This window comes from Haemaphysalis longicornis, unplaced genomic scaffold (assembly GCF_048455015.1).
Source record: "Haemaphysalis longicornis isolate Haplotype H1 unplaced genomic scaffold, Haemaphysalis longicornis Haplotype H1 scaffold_8, whole genome shotgun sequence".
NCBI lineage: Eukaryota > Metazoa > Arthropoda > Arachnida > Ixodida > Ixodidae > Haemaphysalis > Haemaphysalis longicornis.
In genome coordinates, this window is record NW_027526445.1 from 91,405,011 (window position 1) to 91,423,894 (window position 18,884).

The 18,884-nt window shown below is 47.4% G+C and overlaps 1 protein-coding gene across 4 annotated transcripts in view; it reads right to left on the bottom strand.

The window, feature by feature from the left end:
- The window catches only part of LOC144148163 (protein Skeletor, isoforms B/C-like), a 58,552-nt gene that overhangs the window by 20,186 nt on the left and 19,482 nt on the right, over positions 1 to 18,884 (bottom strand). For all 4 annotated transcript variants that reach the window (XR_013317984.1, XR_013317986.1, XR_013317985.1 and 1 more), the window contains exons 3-6: positions 12,673 to 12,807; positions 8,011 to 8,083; positions 6,510 to 6,612; positions 3,721 to 3,883 (exon numbers count right to left, since the gene is read on the bottom strand). Coding sequence is in view for 1 of the 4 variants with exons in the window: in XM_077679744.1 (XP_077535870.1) it covers positions 3,721 to 3,883; positions 6,510 to 6,612; positions 8,011 to 8,083; positions 12,673 to 12,807 (474 nt within the window). In the remaining 3 variants the exon portion in view is untranslated. The remainder of the gene's footprint in view (positions 1 to 3,720; positions 3,884 to 6,509; positions 6,613 to 8,010; positions 8,084 to 12,672; positions 12,808 to 18,884) is intronic.

The window sequence follows — 18,884 nt, forward strand, 5'->3', positions numbered from 1 at the left end:
AAGTTTGCAACACACGAGGAGAGAGAGAGAACAACTCTCTTCAGAACATCGGTCAGAACATCGTGTGTAACTGTTCCTTTCTAGCTTATTCGCGAGGTTCAATGCTCAGAGCTCCTCCATAAGTATTCAGAATGCGTAGGCTTCCCTACAGTATTTTTGATATGCTCTTATGAAGACTCAACAGTCTAATGCTACGTACCAAGCAGCGGGCCCTTACACGCTCATCGCACGGCAGGAAATAAACCGGCTGTCTTCTATTTCTTTCATTGTTGCTGACTTGTATCCTATTAATGTTTTTTTTGTCTGCGCCCAACGGATTAATGCTTCTGCAACGTCATAAACGTGTTATTACCAGGTTTCGGGTTGTTTGGGAGGCTCAAAAAGATCGTTTGGATATTTTCGTCAGGCTTTATGGCGTAAATTCACTTCAAAAATTGGCTTTCGTTGTGGCTGCGTGCAAGAAGGTGCATATCCGCAGCAGGGGGATAAAGCGAGCTCCGAGACCGTACGAATCGTGGGCGCTGACATGATACAATTCCCATGGTTGCCAGTTCAATTGTATTCAGCCTGCTAAAAAGTTGTTCCGTAATTATTTAACTAAAACAAAGGACTGAAGCAAAATTGTTACAAATATTTGCTTCAGTAATTAACACTAGCTGTATTACAAACTTTTACTGTAATTAAGCTCAAATTAGCGAACGAAAAGTAATTGCGTAGTATAGTTTTGGTTTCGATTGGCAAGGCCCTTCCGCCTGCCTTATGCCTGCCTTGCGCAGTGTGTGTGTGTGTGTGTGTGTGTGTGTGTGTGTGTGCAGTCTCCAGCTCAGATCTGCGTGCGTGCAAAACGTGCAACTGGTAAAACTCGGATGCACGCGCTGAGCAAGTGCCTCCGCGGGCGCTTGCGAGGCTGTCATTCGTTTCTTCACGTTAAGCACCCTATCTATTGCCCCTGAACTGACGCCGGAACAGCGATTCCGATCTTACCTTGACTACCGCAAGTTCACTACAGGCTACGGAGTGGCAGCCAGCGATCGTTCCCGTTGGAAGAGAAATAAAAGGAGCTTTATAATCGTTCGGTTTCCGTTGTTTTATTCATGGTACTTCTTACAGCTCTTCGTGCTTCGAACTTTTGCACAAACGTTCGGGAAGGTAGAACGAAAAAATAGGTAACGAAATGCGGTTTCTTTTTTAATCACTCACAATAAGTCCATGTTCTCTCCTCGCGCGCTCTGTGCGGCAAATCACTGCCCATTCAGTCCCGCAAGCTTTCCCTTTGAAGTGGTGGAAAGCAGCTAAAACTTGACGAATACAGACAGAAAGGAAAACGGGACACGCCGCTGACTGTATTTCGCATACTCCCTTGGCATGCATTCTGCCACTCCGTTGGCCTGCGATCGACCGCGCTCTTTCGTTCCTGTGCTTCAAAGGGCCGCGACTCACCGGCAATATCAGCGTTGGCCCGTGCGATAACGTTTTGTGTGTTTGTGTGTGTGTGTGTGTGTGTGTGTGTGTGTGTGTGTGTGTGTGTGTGTGTGTGTGTGTGTGTGTGTGTGTGTGTGTGTGTGTGTGTGTGTGTGTGTGTGTGTGTGTGTGTGTGTGTGTGTGTGTGTGTGTGTGTGTGTGTGTGTGTGTGTGTGTGTGTGTGTGTGTGTGTGTGTGTGTGTGTGTGTGTGTGTGTGTGTGTGTGTGTGTGTCAATAAACGTTTCACATATTCAGCTAAAGACACAGTTCACTTCACTTCGTTTGAAAAGCATTGAGCGCCTCGCAAAAAGTCACAGAATGGCAAATAAAGCGGCACAGCGCAAAAATGCACGGATATCATGACGGAGATTCATTTTTCTGTGCGCCCCAGTACGGATCAGCTGATCCCTTGGCATCCTCCCGCATGCGATCAGTCGAATTCGAGCTTGCGCGAGCGTTGTGTGAGCGTTGCCACATCTTGCTCAAATAGTCTCAGTACATATAAGTCACACGCTAAACCGAAAACACGTCGGTTACCTACCCACAGGAGATAAACTACGCAATGCTGTCTACGCCGCCTAAACAGAATCCGCCTGGCCAGCGGTCCGCCATGTTACAATTAATCCCGGCATGCTTCGCTAGCCGGTCGCGGAAACGCCACAGTAGCACGTTGCCAGATTACAACCCATCGCTTTGGCCGTTTTCAGTAAGCAAAAGCTCAGCTGGCAACCTTCAAATCGTTGTATCATGTCTGCCACTATGTGTCGTACGGTTCCAATGCATTGGCTCAGCGGCGCGCTTTCCCTCTAGAGTCAGTATATTATCTCTATGATCCGCAGCGTGCGTTGTTTATTCACATGGAAATGCCATGAGAAGGTTTGTAAATGAGAAGGTTTGTGCTACACCATCGCGATCGTGCCCCAGACAAGATTGTCCAGAGCACTCGAAGCCGGCTTTTGTAACACGAATTTCCATCGCATCGTTATGATAAAGAACTTACTCTCAACTCGAACAGTAATGGCATGATTACGGGGTTAAAGGGTTCATATAACCGCTACCGAACGCAATAAATAGTATACGTGGATATATTAACAGAATCGAAACCGATGAACATTACCAATAGCAGCTCTTTATTGTTTTGCAACCCTTCCAGGCGTAAAGAACAAATCCTGGTCTACTCAGAATGGCTTTATATGAACTGAAGAGAATTACTCCTACTCTCTTGTCCTGGACTGAGGACCCGGCCCACTAATGAGCTCGATTTTATTGTTAAAGTTTTCTTCTCCTCCTAATCCTCCTTTTGCTGTTGAGTGCAGTTTTCCTACAATGCATATCTGAATATTGGGAAGATATGGCTGTGGGAAATGTACCGAAATATCCCTCCATGTCTGAACAAACATAGTGTTACTTCATCTTTACCGTAGACGTGACTCGTTTTGCTCCATTTGTTTGAAAGATTGCTTGATACAGAAGCTGACGCCTAGCTCTGACCCTTCGCGCTCCGCACAGGACCGGCTTCGCAAGGAATGGGGTGACACCGGCAATGTTTCTTCCGTAGCGGTATCCAGAACTATTGTTTAACTCATGCCTTGAGCTAGTGTATGCGATTTTAGGTCTATTACTATTATAAAAAGTTATGCACGAGCAAAATCTGGTGCTGACAAGCATCAGACGTCAACCGAGCGCGAAGAAACAACGGGGAGAGCGAACCCGAGTGAAGCAGACGAAAAATGTGAAAATCCCTCAGCCAACGTCACGGAGGCGCGCTTCGCAGCGCCGCCCGTGGTCGCGCTCACCGCCAAAAGACATCCTCTGCCGCAGTGGCTTAGAGCTGTGCAGTTTTGAACAAGCCACTTTAGTAATGCAAGGTGGTAGTAGCAATTTGTATAGATTGGCACACCAAAACCTTCCGCGCAGGGGCTGCGACGTAACCCGGTATTCGTTTTCTGCAGTCATTTCATTCCGCTTCGTGCCTGAGGATAGCACTCAGACTACCCTAGGACTGTCCAGTGCAGGCAAATAGGCGAGGTCCGGTGTTGGGGCTTATGTGCGAGGAAATGCTATGCGAAAGTAACACACACCTCCACTGTGACAACCGCGCCAGACAATACAAGTACAACAAAAGAGGAAACACAAAACAAGGTGATGGTTTATATTTTATCTTTTGTTAGCCTTAGATCTTAGTCTTTGTTTGCGCTGTTGTCACCAACATGAGCGCACACCAACACGCGAAGTTCATCGCACTCGTTGACACTCACCGCCGCCCTGACCGTCGTACTCGAAGTCCCTCAGCTCGATAGTGGCGCTGTCCTTGAGGATGACCTCGTTGGCTTTGACGCCGTTCTTCTTGGTCGGCATAGGCCCAAGCCTCTGCTCCATGGGAAGTTCTACGTTTCTAAACATCACGTGGCCGAAGTTGGCCTGTAAATAATGCCACACGAAATGTGATAACGATGCCTTGTGTTAAGGGACTAAGGGGTACTTTTGCGAAATAGTAATAAACTTCATTGTCGAAGGGAGTTTGTATACGTGTGAAGACATTACATTATATTACTGGACCAGAAGACCGACACCCCAACGCCCTCTCAGATCACTTCAAAAAACGAGCAAATTGCAGAACGAAAAGTTTAAACCGGCAGTTTCATACACCCCCTAAGAATGCATTTATTGTTCCAGTACAGCCAAATGCAAATTCTGCAATCGATAAGGCACGCCACGCCACATCATAGTTGACTGCAAGGAAAACCCAAAATCACTTCCAATTCCCCTCTTCCCTGAGCAGTGGAAGATACTGTTGATCAGACGTCGCCTGGAGGGCCAAACGCGTTTGGTAACCCGGGCTACTACGGTGCACCCGACGTGCAAAAGCTTTCTATTGGCCTCGAGGACATACCGTGGCGCCACCTACGAGTGACGTCACTTGTAGGACGCCGAATCGTGTTGTCGTCTGCTACAACACATTTCCCGTGCGTACGCGGAAGCGTGTTGTTTTGTTGTGACCACCGTCTCGCCCGCTCCTTGTGTATTTGATGCAAATTAACAAAAAAGTTGTATGTAAACCAAATAATTCGGGAAAGCAATCAGCGACTCGCGTGTTCCCGGCGACACCGCCGCGTTTTGGTAGTTGTTACCATCGCGACCCACAGCTCTTACATACGCAGCCAGCTAACGCCAAGGACGATGCAACTGATGCCGAGAAAAGTACGCTGTAAATTCATTCTGAAATACTTGTGACGGGACATGTGCAAAGGCGACGGAAACGCGTCGTAACCTTGTAACAGCGACAGAAACGCGTCGCTCACTTATGATCTCACCGCGCGAACTGCTCGTATTGCCTGGTAAATGAATGACGCGAGAACGGTGATCAGATTGCTTCGCCACTCATGCTTAAAAGTATTGTTATGGTCTACAGTTTGGCTTAATCAGTGCCTATTTCCCCTGCCGTAGCCTGTACTGCCGTAGCAGTACAGGCTGCCGTGGCCTGTACTCTGCACGGCTAATGTTTACTTTTTACGACTTGTCCGCAATGTATGAACGGTATGAACGCGAGTTTTCAATGCCTTCGAGCGGGTTCGGACAAGGCTATATTTAGTTTTCATTAGGTGCTCGGCGTGGTAATTTATAATTGCAGCGTGTTTTGTATGTTTACAGTGAGCCGGCATTTCTCAAACATCAATTTCGAAACTCACGACTGCTGACAGAAGGCCAGGCTGCGTACGAGGCGGAACACGTCGTTAATGATTTCGGGTAATGGGGATATTTAGAATAGGAGAACCGAGCGCTGGGGGCCCCCAAGAAGTTAGAGGAACCCAAACGCATCACGCGCGTGCGCGACGGGAGGGCCTTCACCAACAGCTCGCAGCCGGCTTCGGATGCACGTAATCGGATGTTGGGAACTTTAGGCTTGGCATCGCAGCAGATATTTCATCGCCGTTAGAGTTGCGAGTGACAGTCCCTAACAGGACGTTTCACCGCGCTGGAAACTCTGTAAGCGCGGTGATTTCCGTTGAAGCGATCGGCGATACCTGCGCGGCCTCCGCCGATTCTTGCGCGCAAGCATAGCCATCGTTCGGCCGCTCGCCGCAGCGTGCGTGAACGGGCCGGCGCTGCCGGGACCGACCTCCGCGGCCGGCCGGCGTAAATCGCGGCAGATATTTGAGCATCGCTTTGAAAACCACAGCTGATGACACTACCTATCAGAATTTTTCATCACACTAACATCCACTTTCACCAATCTGGAACTTCTTTTCCACGATTTGTGTGATTTTAAAAAGCGGCGACAAGTTGTTGCTGCCGCGACCTGCGTCGGTTCGAGCCGCACCGTCGGCTGTGCGGGCAGGCACGGCGGGTGCGTGTGCTTCTGCGAGCACTTAACGCTTCACGATTTTCTGCTTTATACATTTCTTGCAAACAAGGGAACTAGAAACTTCACTCGGCGATCGTCGCAGTCCACATTGTTGATCGGGGAAACAAGCCGCTGCTTACGCTTCGGTCGCATGCGTAATACACCACCACGCTCATGGTATTTGCGGATAATCTATCGCAGTTGATGCGGTTATAGTCACCATTAGGTCGAACTGCGCTTGACGCCCTGAGAATTAACTTCAAACGAAAGAAATTACCACGAAAATACTTTTAGAACGCGCTTCCTAAGCGAAGTGTCACGCGCTGCAAGCCAACTACGCAGCAAGATAGGAACGGTGATCCTATAAGTGACGTCAAAACGATCGCAGCGCCGGCCTCTCCAGTGGTGGGCCTCGCGGCCAATATAGAATAATGACCTACTCCTCTTTGTAAAGCTCAGTAAACATCGTCCCTCATTCCCTTCCGCTCCTTTGGGAAATCTGCTGCGTGGGTGCACAATGTAAGGTACCATCTTTGTTAGGAAGAAATACACCGCACAAGAATTGCTCGGTAAGTGGGGAAAAAAATTGAGGTTATGGAATAGTGCCCGAATGGCAAGTTTGAACTCAAACTTGGGCCTCTCGTGGAAACTATAGAAAACTGATTATAGAGAAAACATCAAGGGGCAGTGAAAGTGTAATACCGCAAACTTCTTGCAGTAAATGCCCAGGTAGTCGTACTCGGTGATCTTCTTCGGCAGACGCAGGAGCACGAGGGAGTTGTCGTACCTCTGCAGGACTTTTGAGCTGCAACGCGAGACGAACGATTCAGCTTCTCAACCACGCGTCTTTTGAAAAATCAGGCTTTGTTAGAGGTGCTCGGGAACCGCGAATCGATGCTACCTAGCTTACAACGGCAGCTTTTTTAAATGGATGCTAACAGTGAGGGCCCCCTTGTACAAGAGTTCGGCGCATGTTGAAAATTACAGAGTGGATTGAACTGAGGCGATCCCAAACACCAAGGTGCAGCGTCTAAACAATCTCTCACCTTCAAGTGCCTGTGATTGGAAGATCCATTAGTAGAAATTTCGCGCTTTCAGGACTCAAAGTGGCTGCTGAACTCAAATTGTTAGCTTAGGTTGCATTCGGAATACGGCAAACACTCGGTGAGGAATGGGTGCGGTAGAGAAAGAAAGGTTTAGGCGGCCAGTCCTTAAATCAAGACAGAGAAAAAAATCCCGGGGCACTTATTCGCTATGGATACTTGGCTGTGTACGAGCCCTAGATCGATAAAGCTTTGCACAGCCGAAATTACGCACGAACAACGTGGAAACTCTAGGATACTTTGATTAACAAGGCGTGGTTATTATGCAGAAATAGATTGAAGCAAGCAACAGGCCGTAACTTCACTTTCTTTTTACTGTTCCCTTAATTGCGGTATGTAGTGTGGGGGAAAATTTGGAATGGACACAAGGAATACGTGTGTGCATTGTATTCACCCTGACATGCACCGAAGAGGACTACGGTAGGCTTTAAGCGCATCAGTTTGTATCAGCAGCCAGGGACAGTTTTTAGTTATCAGTAGCGCATGCTCGGAATTTCAAGATCGCGCTTTTCATTTCACATAATAAAGACCACCCGTTCATGCAAAAGATAATGGCTGTAGGGGAACTAAATTTGTACCCGCCAAGAAAGAAGGAGGTGAGAACCCCAGGCTGATTTATTACATGGGGTTTTGATAACACACGGAACCAAACACACACACACACACACACACACACACACACACACACACACACACACACACACACACACACACACACACACACACACACACACACATGCACGCACATGCGCAGTGCACGCACGCGCACACATACACACCAACGCATGCACGCACGCACGCGCAAGCAATTTTTGTGGTCAGGTAAACCTTGCAGCGTCAAAACGCAGTGGCGCAGAGTGGAAAACGGACGTTGAACTTGGGCAGCCTTGAAACTATGCGAGGTTCAATACCTTTCTGAAGTATACAATAACTTAATCGAAGTGTGCGCAAGGTACACATTTGTCGCATTTGCAAACACTGAGAACCCCATTTTTATTGCCCTATTTGAGAGCGATGCATTGCCACACAACACTCTAAACAACACCACACTGGCAGTCTCAGCGAACACCTCGGAGGAATGCGTGTTCTCTCTCTCTCACCTGTTGTCTTCATCCGGCACGGCGCTGCCCTGGTTGTCAGGCTCGGCACCCTTGCCGGCCCAGAAATAGGCCGCTGGGTCAAAAAGAGACACAATCATCGACCCGCACGCTAACGGCGTATAAGAAGTGCCCAAAGAACAAGTGCCGTTCGGTTTTCTATGCTTCATTTCACAAGCTGCGTGCACCAATGCGGAGGCTACGGAGCAGCCGGCTGATGTGCCTCTAACTTACAGTCACATCCTACGGACGTCAGCTAGAGAGAAGGAGAAGATAACTTTTATTGCCAAAAGGATTAAGGCGTAGGGGGCGCTGCCCAGGTGGTCGCGACGACTTCAGCCACTCGAGTCATGAGCTCCTACTGGAGCTGGGGGTCCGAGTGACCCAACGCCTCCATGCACTGGCCAGGGGAAGTAATGGTATGAATGGGTCCTCTGAACGATGCCATTTTTGGTGTTGAACTGCGGCCATTGCAGCGGGGGCGGAGTGGCGATTTGGTGTTGTTGTTGTTTTTGATAAACTTCAAAGAACAAAAGAAAAGAGGGCTAAGCAGACGGCAGGGCCTGACGATTGTTAGCTACAGAAGCTCCGCCACTAGGCCGCCCTGTCCGTTCCCTCTGGCGGGGCACGCTAGTTTTGTAGAGAAGAAACCGGGGGGGAGGGGCTTCAAGTAGAGTTGAAGGTCACAGTTACGAACAAAAACAGTCCCAAAGGACATGCGGCGTATTTGGAAAGCCGGAACACTGGGGGCACCGTGCAGAGCTGCGATGGCCTTCTAATCGATGTAGTAGGGTAGGTGGGCTGTCCGTTTGCTTTTGCCAGATGACGCAAGCATCTGCCTGTAGTAAAAAGTGTAAGCGAAAAGGAAATCCTGCTGATGCTTGACTAACTCTCGTAGTCTGGCATTGAAGTAGACGGCATCGCCGCGCCTGCGTGGGCGGGTGGAAAGCTATTGCTATACCAGGTGGTGTCCGAGTCTTCCGGTTGGGCGGAGCACGGGAGAGCTGACTGGCCAGCTCGTTGCCCGGGATTCCTGCGTGACCATTGACCCCGCCTAGCACATAGCTAGTACCGGGGCGTTGGGCCAGATGAGTGTGGAGTAGTGCAGTACACGCAGCCTATCGATGGGAAGCAACTATTGCTGGAACACGGGGAGAGCATCCTGACTGTCCCTGACTGTCATTAGACTGGTAAACTGACTGTTTACCAGGGACTAATGATAAGATTGCGTCAGTGACTACCTGTGTCTCGAGTGGGCGTTACTAGAGATAAGGGCGTAAAGGATGCAGGACAACTCTTTAAGGCAGAGCTTCTGTTTATAGTTGACGCCAGATGTGTTTCTCCTCATGTGTGAGGGACTAGTGTGCTTGCAAAAGGAGAGGCGGCAATGCTGTGTGAGCTCTCTAAGGGTGAAGGGACTATACCTGGTGGATGTGGCCCTATGGATGGAAGAGTCCACATAGCACCCCCGGATAGGAAAGGAGGACATGAACGATGGGCCTTGGGAGGTCATTTCCACGCCCCAACTTACAGGTGGAACTGCTTCACTACGCTGGTCTCCGTAGAAATTGTCACGGTGAGTTAGAAAAGCATTTTCTCATCGCGCTGTAGCCGTTTCAGTGGTGCACTCAGTTTTTGAAATGAACCTTAGCATTAGTAAATGTGGTTCACTGAGGAGGAGTTACCCTGGCATAAAATCGGCGATTCCCGTGTTCCCGTCACACCATACGGTATCATTTTTTACACCGCATCAAAAACTAAGATGCACTTGGCACTATACTTTTGCAAGAAATCCTTGATTGGTGGGATCATACCAATTCACACTTAACTTTTGCAAGAAATACCTGACTGGTGCGGTCACACACGGAGAGAGTACTTGTATGCCGATGAGGTTGACAAAATGACAGGCACAAAAACGAAGTCAGATTTTGTGCGCTCGCCGTAACGACGCCCCTCACAGCTCCATTTAAAAAAAATGAGGTGTGGCAGTTGATGAATGACCCTGGTAGGCACTTTTATATTGTTTCAGGCGCACATAGAAGACTGTTTAAACTTTAAACGACATGAGGCTAACTTTCACGCACGCGGATAGGCCCAGCTTCACAACTAAACCATCTTGGTTAGTAAACAGAATACGGCGGTATTTGAATGCACACCTTGTCGTCTTCCTTGCGCTCACTTTCAGATGCTTTAAAAAATCCGGACCAGCGCTGGGGATTGCTTTAAATTCTTAAAACATTTCTTTCTCTGTTTATTAAGAGCCCTGCGTACAAAACGAACAAGAAGTGCCCGTACAAAATTATTCCTGATTTTTTTTGCTTTCTCTCCTTCTTGTGGATACGGTTAATTTATTTGATTGGTTATGAGGTTTAACGCGCCGAACCTACACAGGCAATGAGGCACGCCGTAGTGGATGGTTCGGGTATAATTTTGACCATTTGGGAGCTTTAATGTACGCCGAAACCACAGTTAAATGATCAGGCACACGTATCAAGCCAGCAGCAAGTCTCTGACAATATTTGAAGTCTTTAAATGCCACCGTGAACATGGCTTGTAGCTAGAAACCGGACGCACGGCACACGTTACTGAAAGACAGTAACCGATTCCAATTAAACTTACAGCCTTAAAAAGTAATCGATAAATTACTCTAGAGTAATCGATTATTTCTCACATAATTTTCATACAACATCTTTATGACGGTACCCCATATTACCAACACAGCGTGGCATAAACAGAGAGGCACTCTAACATGGACGCAGTCTAATTCTAATTTCAATCCAGTCTAATTCCAAGTCTAATCCCTCAAAAAAAAAAAAGAGCGTTGTTTGTAGACGGTAATAACAAAAGGTGGGATAAGGTAAGTTTTTTTGTTCCCGGAGGTAGTATCAGGTGTACCGAAAAACAAGATATCAGGAAACAAACCATAGTGATGTGGCGTACTATTCTTCTACGTTCCGGGCTTAGTGGTTTCCCAAATGAAAAAAAAAAAGTCGGCCGCGTATAAGCTTCTTTGACCGCAAACGACGTCGAAGGATAATAGTTGTCTGCCGTGCCTGCCACGTAACCCCTTTCCCGTTTTGCGCTTCCTGCCCTCGTGCTTCACTGCTCCCCTCTCGCACTTCTCGGTATAAATTGAATTGGGGTTGTTCAATAAAGTTCAATTTTCCCGCCTTCGCATTGTTCGCGCGCCATGCGCTGCAATAGCGCGCATCTTTTTTTCTTTGTTTTGCTTCTTGTTCTACGTGGAACACGAGGGGCGAGAGTACTGCTTTCTTGTGCTTGCGTTCATCTCGCACGTGCTGCAGCCGTTATGCGCCATTTTTAAAGCGCCGCTTTTCTAACTTGCAATCGCAAAATTCAACCATCGTATATTCCTTACAAAAAGAACTCTGGGACTACAGGTTGTGAACTTACATTCTGCCTCAAGTGGGCCTGACGTTTTGTAATTACGGTGAATAATTCGGACATGTATGACCAAAAAACAGCAGTTTCCAGAGTTTTGAACTGGTTCTGACAGTGTATATATGTGTTTATAACGAATTATTCCAAATTTTGGCCGGAAGGCTGAATCGAGGGACAGACCGACAGACACATCAAAATTTCGTCGTTTGAGTGGCCTAAGAAAGACTTCATTCTATAAAAGAAAGTGGCACAGCTTCCACTATTGGTTCAAGGCTGAGAAAAAAGCGGCTCTGTCGGCCCCTCCCCCTTCATCGGATGCTTGGCTGTTGCACCTTACATGGGTTTGTAAGCTCGACGCTCAAAGTTCTCCATGACTGGCAGGCCAGAATAGTCTTCTGCGGAGGCTTTCACATCTCTGCCAAAGTGGATCGCATTAGCACGCGCTAGAACCGGCGGCAACCAGCTTCGCGAAATCGGCGTCTGTAGTGCGAACTCCGCGTCTGTGCTCACCCCTCCAGGCGGGAACGCACGTGAACTGCCGAGGATAAAACCACGCGAGAGATCACGCCACGAACGCTGGCCAGAGTGTTCTCGAAGGTCGACCGGTTCCGTCGTGCGCGATGTCGTCATAGCTAGGCTCTGCTTGGCCCTGCTTACGCGGCTGGGCGAAGGTCGACCTAGTCTTGGAGGAGTTTTTTGTAGCGTAAGCTACACTGGACGAGGTTGAGCGGTTTCGCGTGTGCCGTGAAGGGCCGTTCTGAGCAAGCGCGAGAAGCATTGGATTGGTTTGGATCGGATCGGATCGGATTGGCGTGGATTGCATTTGATTTGGAATAAATTGGATTGTGTTGAATTGAAATCCAATCCAATCGGAGTACGGGAGCTGAACCTTAGCTCACGCTACGTATATCCTGGCATAGCCGAGCTAAGCCACTGCTAATTATTTTGGGGTACTTTTTTGGGAACGCCAACGGACCAGAGTCAATCTTAAACGGCTTTGCTGTTAAAAAGCATTGACTTTTTTCTCCCAGAACTGAGTGGTTACAGCACATCTAACTCCCCTCGCAAAACACAATAAGAGTGGAGAAAAATAGTAATGGATAACACAGGAGGAAATTGCATTGCAAGGATGATGATTACACCTTCACGGAATTGAAGCATTACAAAATTACTGTAAAATGTAATCAACTACACGCACTCCATTGCTCGTAGCGAGTTATGCAGAATTCCGGTATATAGTTGAGCGAGAGCCCGTATACGCACCCGGTCCCTGGCCGTCGTAGCTCATTTCGGCGATGTAGACCTGATTTTCGCTGACAGCGTACACTTTGCCTTTGAAGTCGTGTGCGTTGGTCTTGATGTTGCCGATAAATTTGCCGTAGTATTCGGCCAGAATGCCTGCAAGCAGAAAAGAAGAGCGCCACTGTGAATGTTGCGCCAGGTCTGGGCTAGCCCTATTATGTAGCATGTATTCACCGTAACCCTTCATTGTGCAATACCGGAACATTAGGCAACAATACAGGCTCGAACATATAACTTATCTACCGTAAAAACCGCAATAAAAAAGGCCAAACACTTCGCTTACCAGCACGTTTCGTCACCAAGTCCGGTTCCATATGGAGTATACCCGCAATCAGCATTCACCTCAATGCAAGCACTGTGGAAGTTCAGGCTCCCTTTACCCACAGTCTAAGAGTGTAGCCAAAACCAGGACCCGCCCCGCTCTTCCCTAACCTCGAGGAATGGAAGACCGCGCTGACCAACGCACGCCTCGCTCACAGGGTTATGCTGACGGTGAGGCCAGGACTTGCGAAAACGACTCTCGGAGTTCTTTACCGTGAAGCCACCAGTACGCATAGAAATGTTCAATATTACAGCGAAACTGTATATGTCTTGGTTCACCCATTAGGGCGCGGGGAGAAATCCGCGTAAAATAGAGATTTTCACGTAGGAAGTATGGTTAGAGAAGAAGGTTGTAACTCGCGTTTCGTCAAAACTATTATACCACAATTGGCAGCTAAGACGACTCTATTAATACAGCGAGTTTCGTTTACTCTTCTTAATTACCTTTTTCGTAATAAAGTTGTAAGTATTGTGGAATGCCCATCTGCTGCCAATATATTGGAACCTACGGGAGGACAACGGACAACCCCACGTTTTTGCGCTAGAATAAAGATCTACCCATTCAAGTTTTATCCATCTCGTTAACTTTAAAGTGGCATCATCATCATAATCACCATCATAATCATCATCATCTTCTTCAGCCTATCTACGCCCAATGAAGGGCAAAGGCCTCTCCCATAGATATCCAATTATTCCGGTCCTGTGCTAACTGCGACCAATTGATCCCTGCAAACTTCTTGATCTCATCTGCCCACCTAACTTTCTACCCCGCCCCCTTCCGCGCTTGCCTTCTCTAGGGATCTTTAATATGTGCTCATTGGAAAATCAGAAACAAACATGTTTTGCTTAGCCCACTTTATGGACTGCGCCCTGCTTCGCCAATAGTCTTTCTTCACAGAGTGGAAGGACACTGAAATATTTTGAGGTCTCTTTTTCTCCAGGGCTGCAAATTTGACGCAACCGCAAGACCGGAAAGAAAATTTTTGCTACCGGATGTACATTCCACTGAGTGAGAGATTTGTTACATTCATTGGTATACAACATACTTAACCAAACTTTTGGAACTAATTCTCTCTCTCTCGCTCTCTCTTCTTCTCTCTCCCCCACCCTTTCACATTTGTGGAAAACGTCAGAAAAGCTTCAGAAATTAGAAAAATCTTTAGTAGCAGCTTCATGTTCTCCAATTTCCCGCTTATGTTTAAGATCACCCGACCGCGAAGCATAGAAATTAATTGGTAATGGTGGACAGAGGTTTTCCCTAATCGGCTGCTCTATTTACTCCATGCTTCGGGTGAACGAACGTCACCAGTCGGGTATTCCAGTTAGATGAAATCTTGAATCTAACCAAAACACATTTCTGGCAAAAGTTATCAATTTCTTATTTGGTAGCGGCCTAAGAGTTTTGCAAAAGCGACCGGCTGATAATTTCTAATTATCGCCCCATCTCCATTCTTACCACCATTAGTAAATTAATTGAGCATTTATTCGCTAAACGCCTTAATAGCTGTTTATCTAAATTCAGTCTCCGGAGTGATTGACAGTTTGGTCTCCGATCGCGGCGTTTCGCTAACCTAGCCTTACTTTACTTAACAGATTATATAAAAAAAAAATCAATCGACACCAGAAATTTTGTGGGTTCAGTTTTTTTAGATTTCAGTAACGCATTTTATACGATTAATCACGATGTTTTGTTCCAGAATTTTTTTTTAATTGCGACAGTATGCCCTTTGGCATAAGTTCCTACAGGTACAAGTTTGCACCCGTTTCCCGGATGAAGTCCAGAAGAGAAATTAGAAGCATATGGGGTAACAGGGTCACCTCTAAGATTATTAAAAAGCTATTTTCTCAACAGGCAGTACTAAGTATATGTGGCTGATACCTTCTCTGAAACCATAACATTTAACCTAGGCATACGCCAGGGTTCGATTTTGGGCCTGCTGCTCTTTATTTTATATAATAATAACCTTACAAATTTACTTCATTCCTTTCATTGTGTCCTGTATGCTGATGATACCACAATATCTTCTTCATGCGATACAGCAATAACTTTTCTCGCCTCCAAGCTGAATACTGTGCTCAATAACGTCATTAACCCACAATAAAGTTATTAACCCACAAAAAGCTAAATTCATGATTTTCAGGACTTCCAATATGCAGACCAGCATCCTCCCCATCATAATGCTCGGATCCCACACCAGTTTATCCGAACATTCATATTTTTTTGGCATCGAACTCGACACTCACGTTTTGTTGTTTTGCCTTACGTTTTGCTTTCATTTTTGACAACTTAAAGGAGCCATGAAGAGAAAACACAAGTTTGGTTCATTCAAAAGATTGTCCCGTTAGAATCATACTGACACCACTTTTAACGTAAACTTCGCTCAAATAAGCTACATAATTAGGAAAAACGGGAATGGTCATGCGACCCACCAGCTCATCTCCCGCAACAGAACCTATGATGTCACATCAGCTAAGCTCTGCGATTGGCGGAGGCTGGCAGAAGCTGACGCAAATTAGGTAGAGCTTACAAACTAGGCGAACGAGCGATTTGCGCTTAAATTTAGGGCACATTCTTTACAAAGCAATAAGAATGATGGGACAAACAGTGGAAGTTACGAAAGCACATGTAAACATAGAAGTACTGATGCGTTCTGCTGTTCGTACTGCGCACAGCATGCTTGGTTTAGCTGCACAGCACTACGGGGCTGTCTCAGACGACACTGGCCGATTGACGCAAGCAACGGTGTCTTACGTGACCCCATTTGTCGAGCGAGCACTGTTTCAGGGAACGAATATTTTCTCCCAGAACAAAAACAAGCCAGGTTTAAATGCGGGCAAAAACAAACCAAACGCTTGCCACGGTATGGTGGCGCCATCTAGGTTACGGAACGTAAAGAAACGCGGGAACAAACCAACACCGCTGTACAGGGTGGAGACAACCTTTGAACGGTCCCGTGCCGCCGCAATTGGGCCAACGGGCTCAACGCGTTATTCTGTTCGTTTCCCACGAGACCTAGCAACGCGAAACAGACAATATGATTCAAACTTCTTCAGTAAACCGCGTTGCGGCGATAATTTTAGCGCGGTTTTGACACAATGACTTGCTTCGGCGGCGAGCGAGCAACCGAAAATGGCGGCGCCAGCGTATACGTGTCTCTACCCTGTACGGCGGATGCGTGGATGAAGGTATTCTAGGCTGCAGAGCGGTCGGTTCCTGTGATGTCATTTGGGACCACGAAAACGCAAGATTGAGCGGGAAAATCAAAATTTTAACCTAAATTGTTTAATTTCTCAGCGAATAAAGCACCGGCTGTATCCGGACAAGCGCTGGGGGCACTATAAAACACGAAATCTTTCGAATAAAACCAACTTGCATTTTCTCTTCATGGCTCCTTTAAGCAGAAAGCCACATTTGGCATCCGCAAATTATTGCATCCGCGAATTGCATCCGCGAAGGCGCGCTTCGAAGAAAACGTCAATTTCACCGCTTGTTTAAGGCCCACAATGACCCGTCTGCTCTCGCTAGCTTCAGAGAATGGCGCTACTCAGTGAAAAAGCTCCTTGCCCGGGATAAAAAGATGTTTACGGACTACTCTTAAACATCTCTTACCCACTCCCCTCGGGAGTTTTGGCGGTACGTCAAATTCCGCACACGTCATGCACGCGAAAGCATAACCCTTCATGATGGTGACAAGATTGTGTCTGACCCTGAAGGCGTGTGTGAACTTTTCGCACGTCATTTTTCTTCGACATACTCGATCTCTCACGACAGCGGCAGCGAACTGGATTTCGATTCTCACGGTCCTGTATTGCCAATCCCCAACGTAACCGAAAACGATGTTGTGTCCGCCATCCGCAAACTCCCATCGAAAAAGTCGGCAGGTTGTGACAGCACCCCTTGCTTCATCGTGAAGGGTTGTTGCACTGTTTTTGCCCCTTTGCTCTGTCACATCATACGTATGTCACTGGTTGAGCAACATTTTCCAACTGACTGGAAAATTGGTTCCGTCTTCCCCTTGCACAAATCCGGAAGGGCCACAATCCCAGCAAACTATAGGCCAATCTCTCTTCTGTCTTCATTTTCCAAAGTCTTCGAAAAGATCTTGCATCGATACCTTTTATCAGCTATGCATCCACTAATTCATTTCAACCAACACGGCTTCATGCCCGGAAGGTCGGTAGATTCAAATCTTGCCTGTTTTCTAAACGACATCGGCCCTCCAGTACTGTCTCGCCAACAGGTAGATACAGTATATTTTGACTGTAGCAAGGCCTTCGACATGGTTAATCACGATCTACTACTTCGCAAATTGTCCGCATACGGTCTTTCCCTTGAGTTCTGCCAGTGGTTCGGCAGCTACTTAAGAGGCAGGTCCAATTGTGTTAGTTACGAAGGCGCTACTTCCCGGCCCTTCCCGATGACCTCAGGGGTACCTCAAGGCTCGACACTGGGCCCTCTCCTTTTTAACATTTTTGTTAATGACATACACCCCGCTATTAAGTACTGTTCGCTCTCCCAGTATGCCGACGATATGAAGCTCTATCGCACTATTTCTTCACCTTATGATCGTGTACTGCTGCAAAATGACATCAACGCAGTTTCTGCATGGTGTGACTGCAACTATTTAAAACTTAACCTCTCGAAAACCATCGTAATATCATACACTCGCAAGTCTTCCCCGCTCACTTTTACGTACTTGCTGCTCGGTGAACCTGTAAAACGCGCTACCGTAGTGCGCGATTTGGGCGTAATGATGGATGCGAAACTGCTTTTTAACGCGCATGTGAACTATCTGACCAACTCCTGTCTCCGTACGCTTGGCGTAATTTCCCTCGCGACCAGAGATTTCACCGACCGATCATGCTTTGTTCCACTGTATCGCGCTCTCATTTTGCCCAAGCTCGACTTTGCTAGTGCAATTTGGAATTGTTTAAGCCCTTCGTCCTCCCTTCGACTAGAAAGGATTCAGAAGCGCTTTACTAGAACCGTATTTTCTCGCCACGCACCTATGAGCCGATATGAGCACGGTGGGCTTCTGAAGATCTTGAATTTAGATGAGCTATCAGCGAGGCGCTCCAGGCGCGACCTGGCTTTTCTGTTTAATTGTATTCACTCGAAGTTCGACTGCCCTTGCCTCGTAACCTCTGTCCATCTGCGAGTGCCAAGCAGACCACTACAGCCGCATGGATGCTTTGATGTAGACAGATCAATGAGTTTTGCACCAGCCAGCCGGTGCCAGCTCACCTATAACAGTCTGTTTCTATCTCCTACAGACGTTTTATGCAGCGATTTGGTACTGTTTAAGCGCTCTCTGAAATGTATGATATTTTGAATACGCATGCTGTGGAGAGGTCGCTCCTGCACTTCTCTCCCTGCTCTCGTGTTTCCTCACATACAGCGCTACCTTGTCTATGTTCGTACGTGTTCTCCTGTGCATACTCCAGACACGTCCTCCGACTTTACCGTTCAAAAATGTTTGTGTCTCCTTCGATAACACTACACTTTTGTATATATTTATCTGCACTTCCACATTTACAATTTTAAGTGCAATGCACTTCTTAAGCGACCTGAACCTGCGTCCACCGGCGATGTCCACGCACGTGGAGATGGGCGCGCGCAGCCTGGCCGCTGACATAGCACATACCCACGTGGGGGATTGGCCAGGAATCTCCTCGTCTTCCTTGGCAACGGGGGGAGATGGGCGCGCGCTGCCTGGCCGCTGACATGGCACATACCCACGTGGGAGATTGGCCAAGAATCGGGCGTGAGAAGGGCTAATGCACCTGCTTAAAGGAGTACTGACACGAAATTTCAAAGCTGAGATCCGCTCTAGCAATCAAGTACAACGACA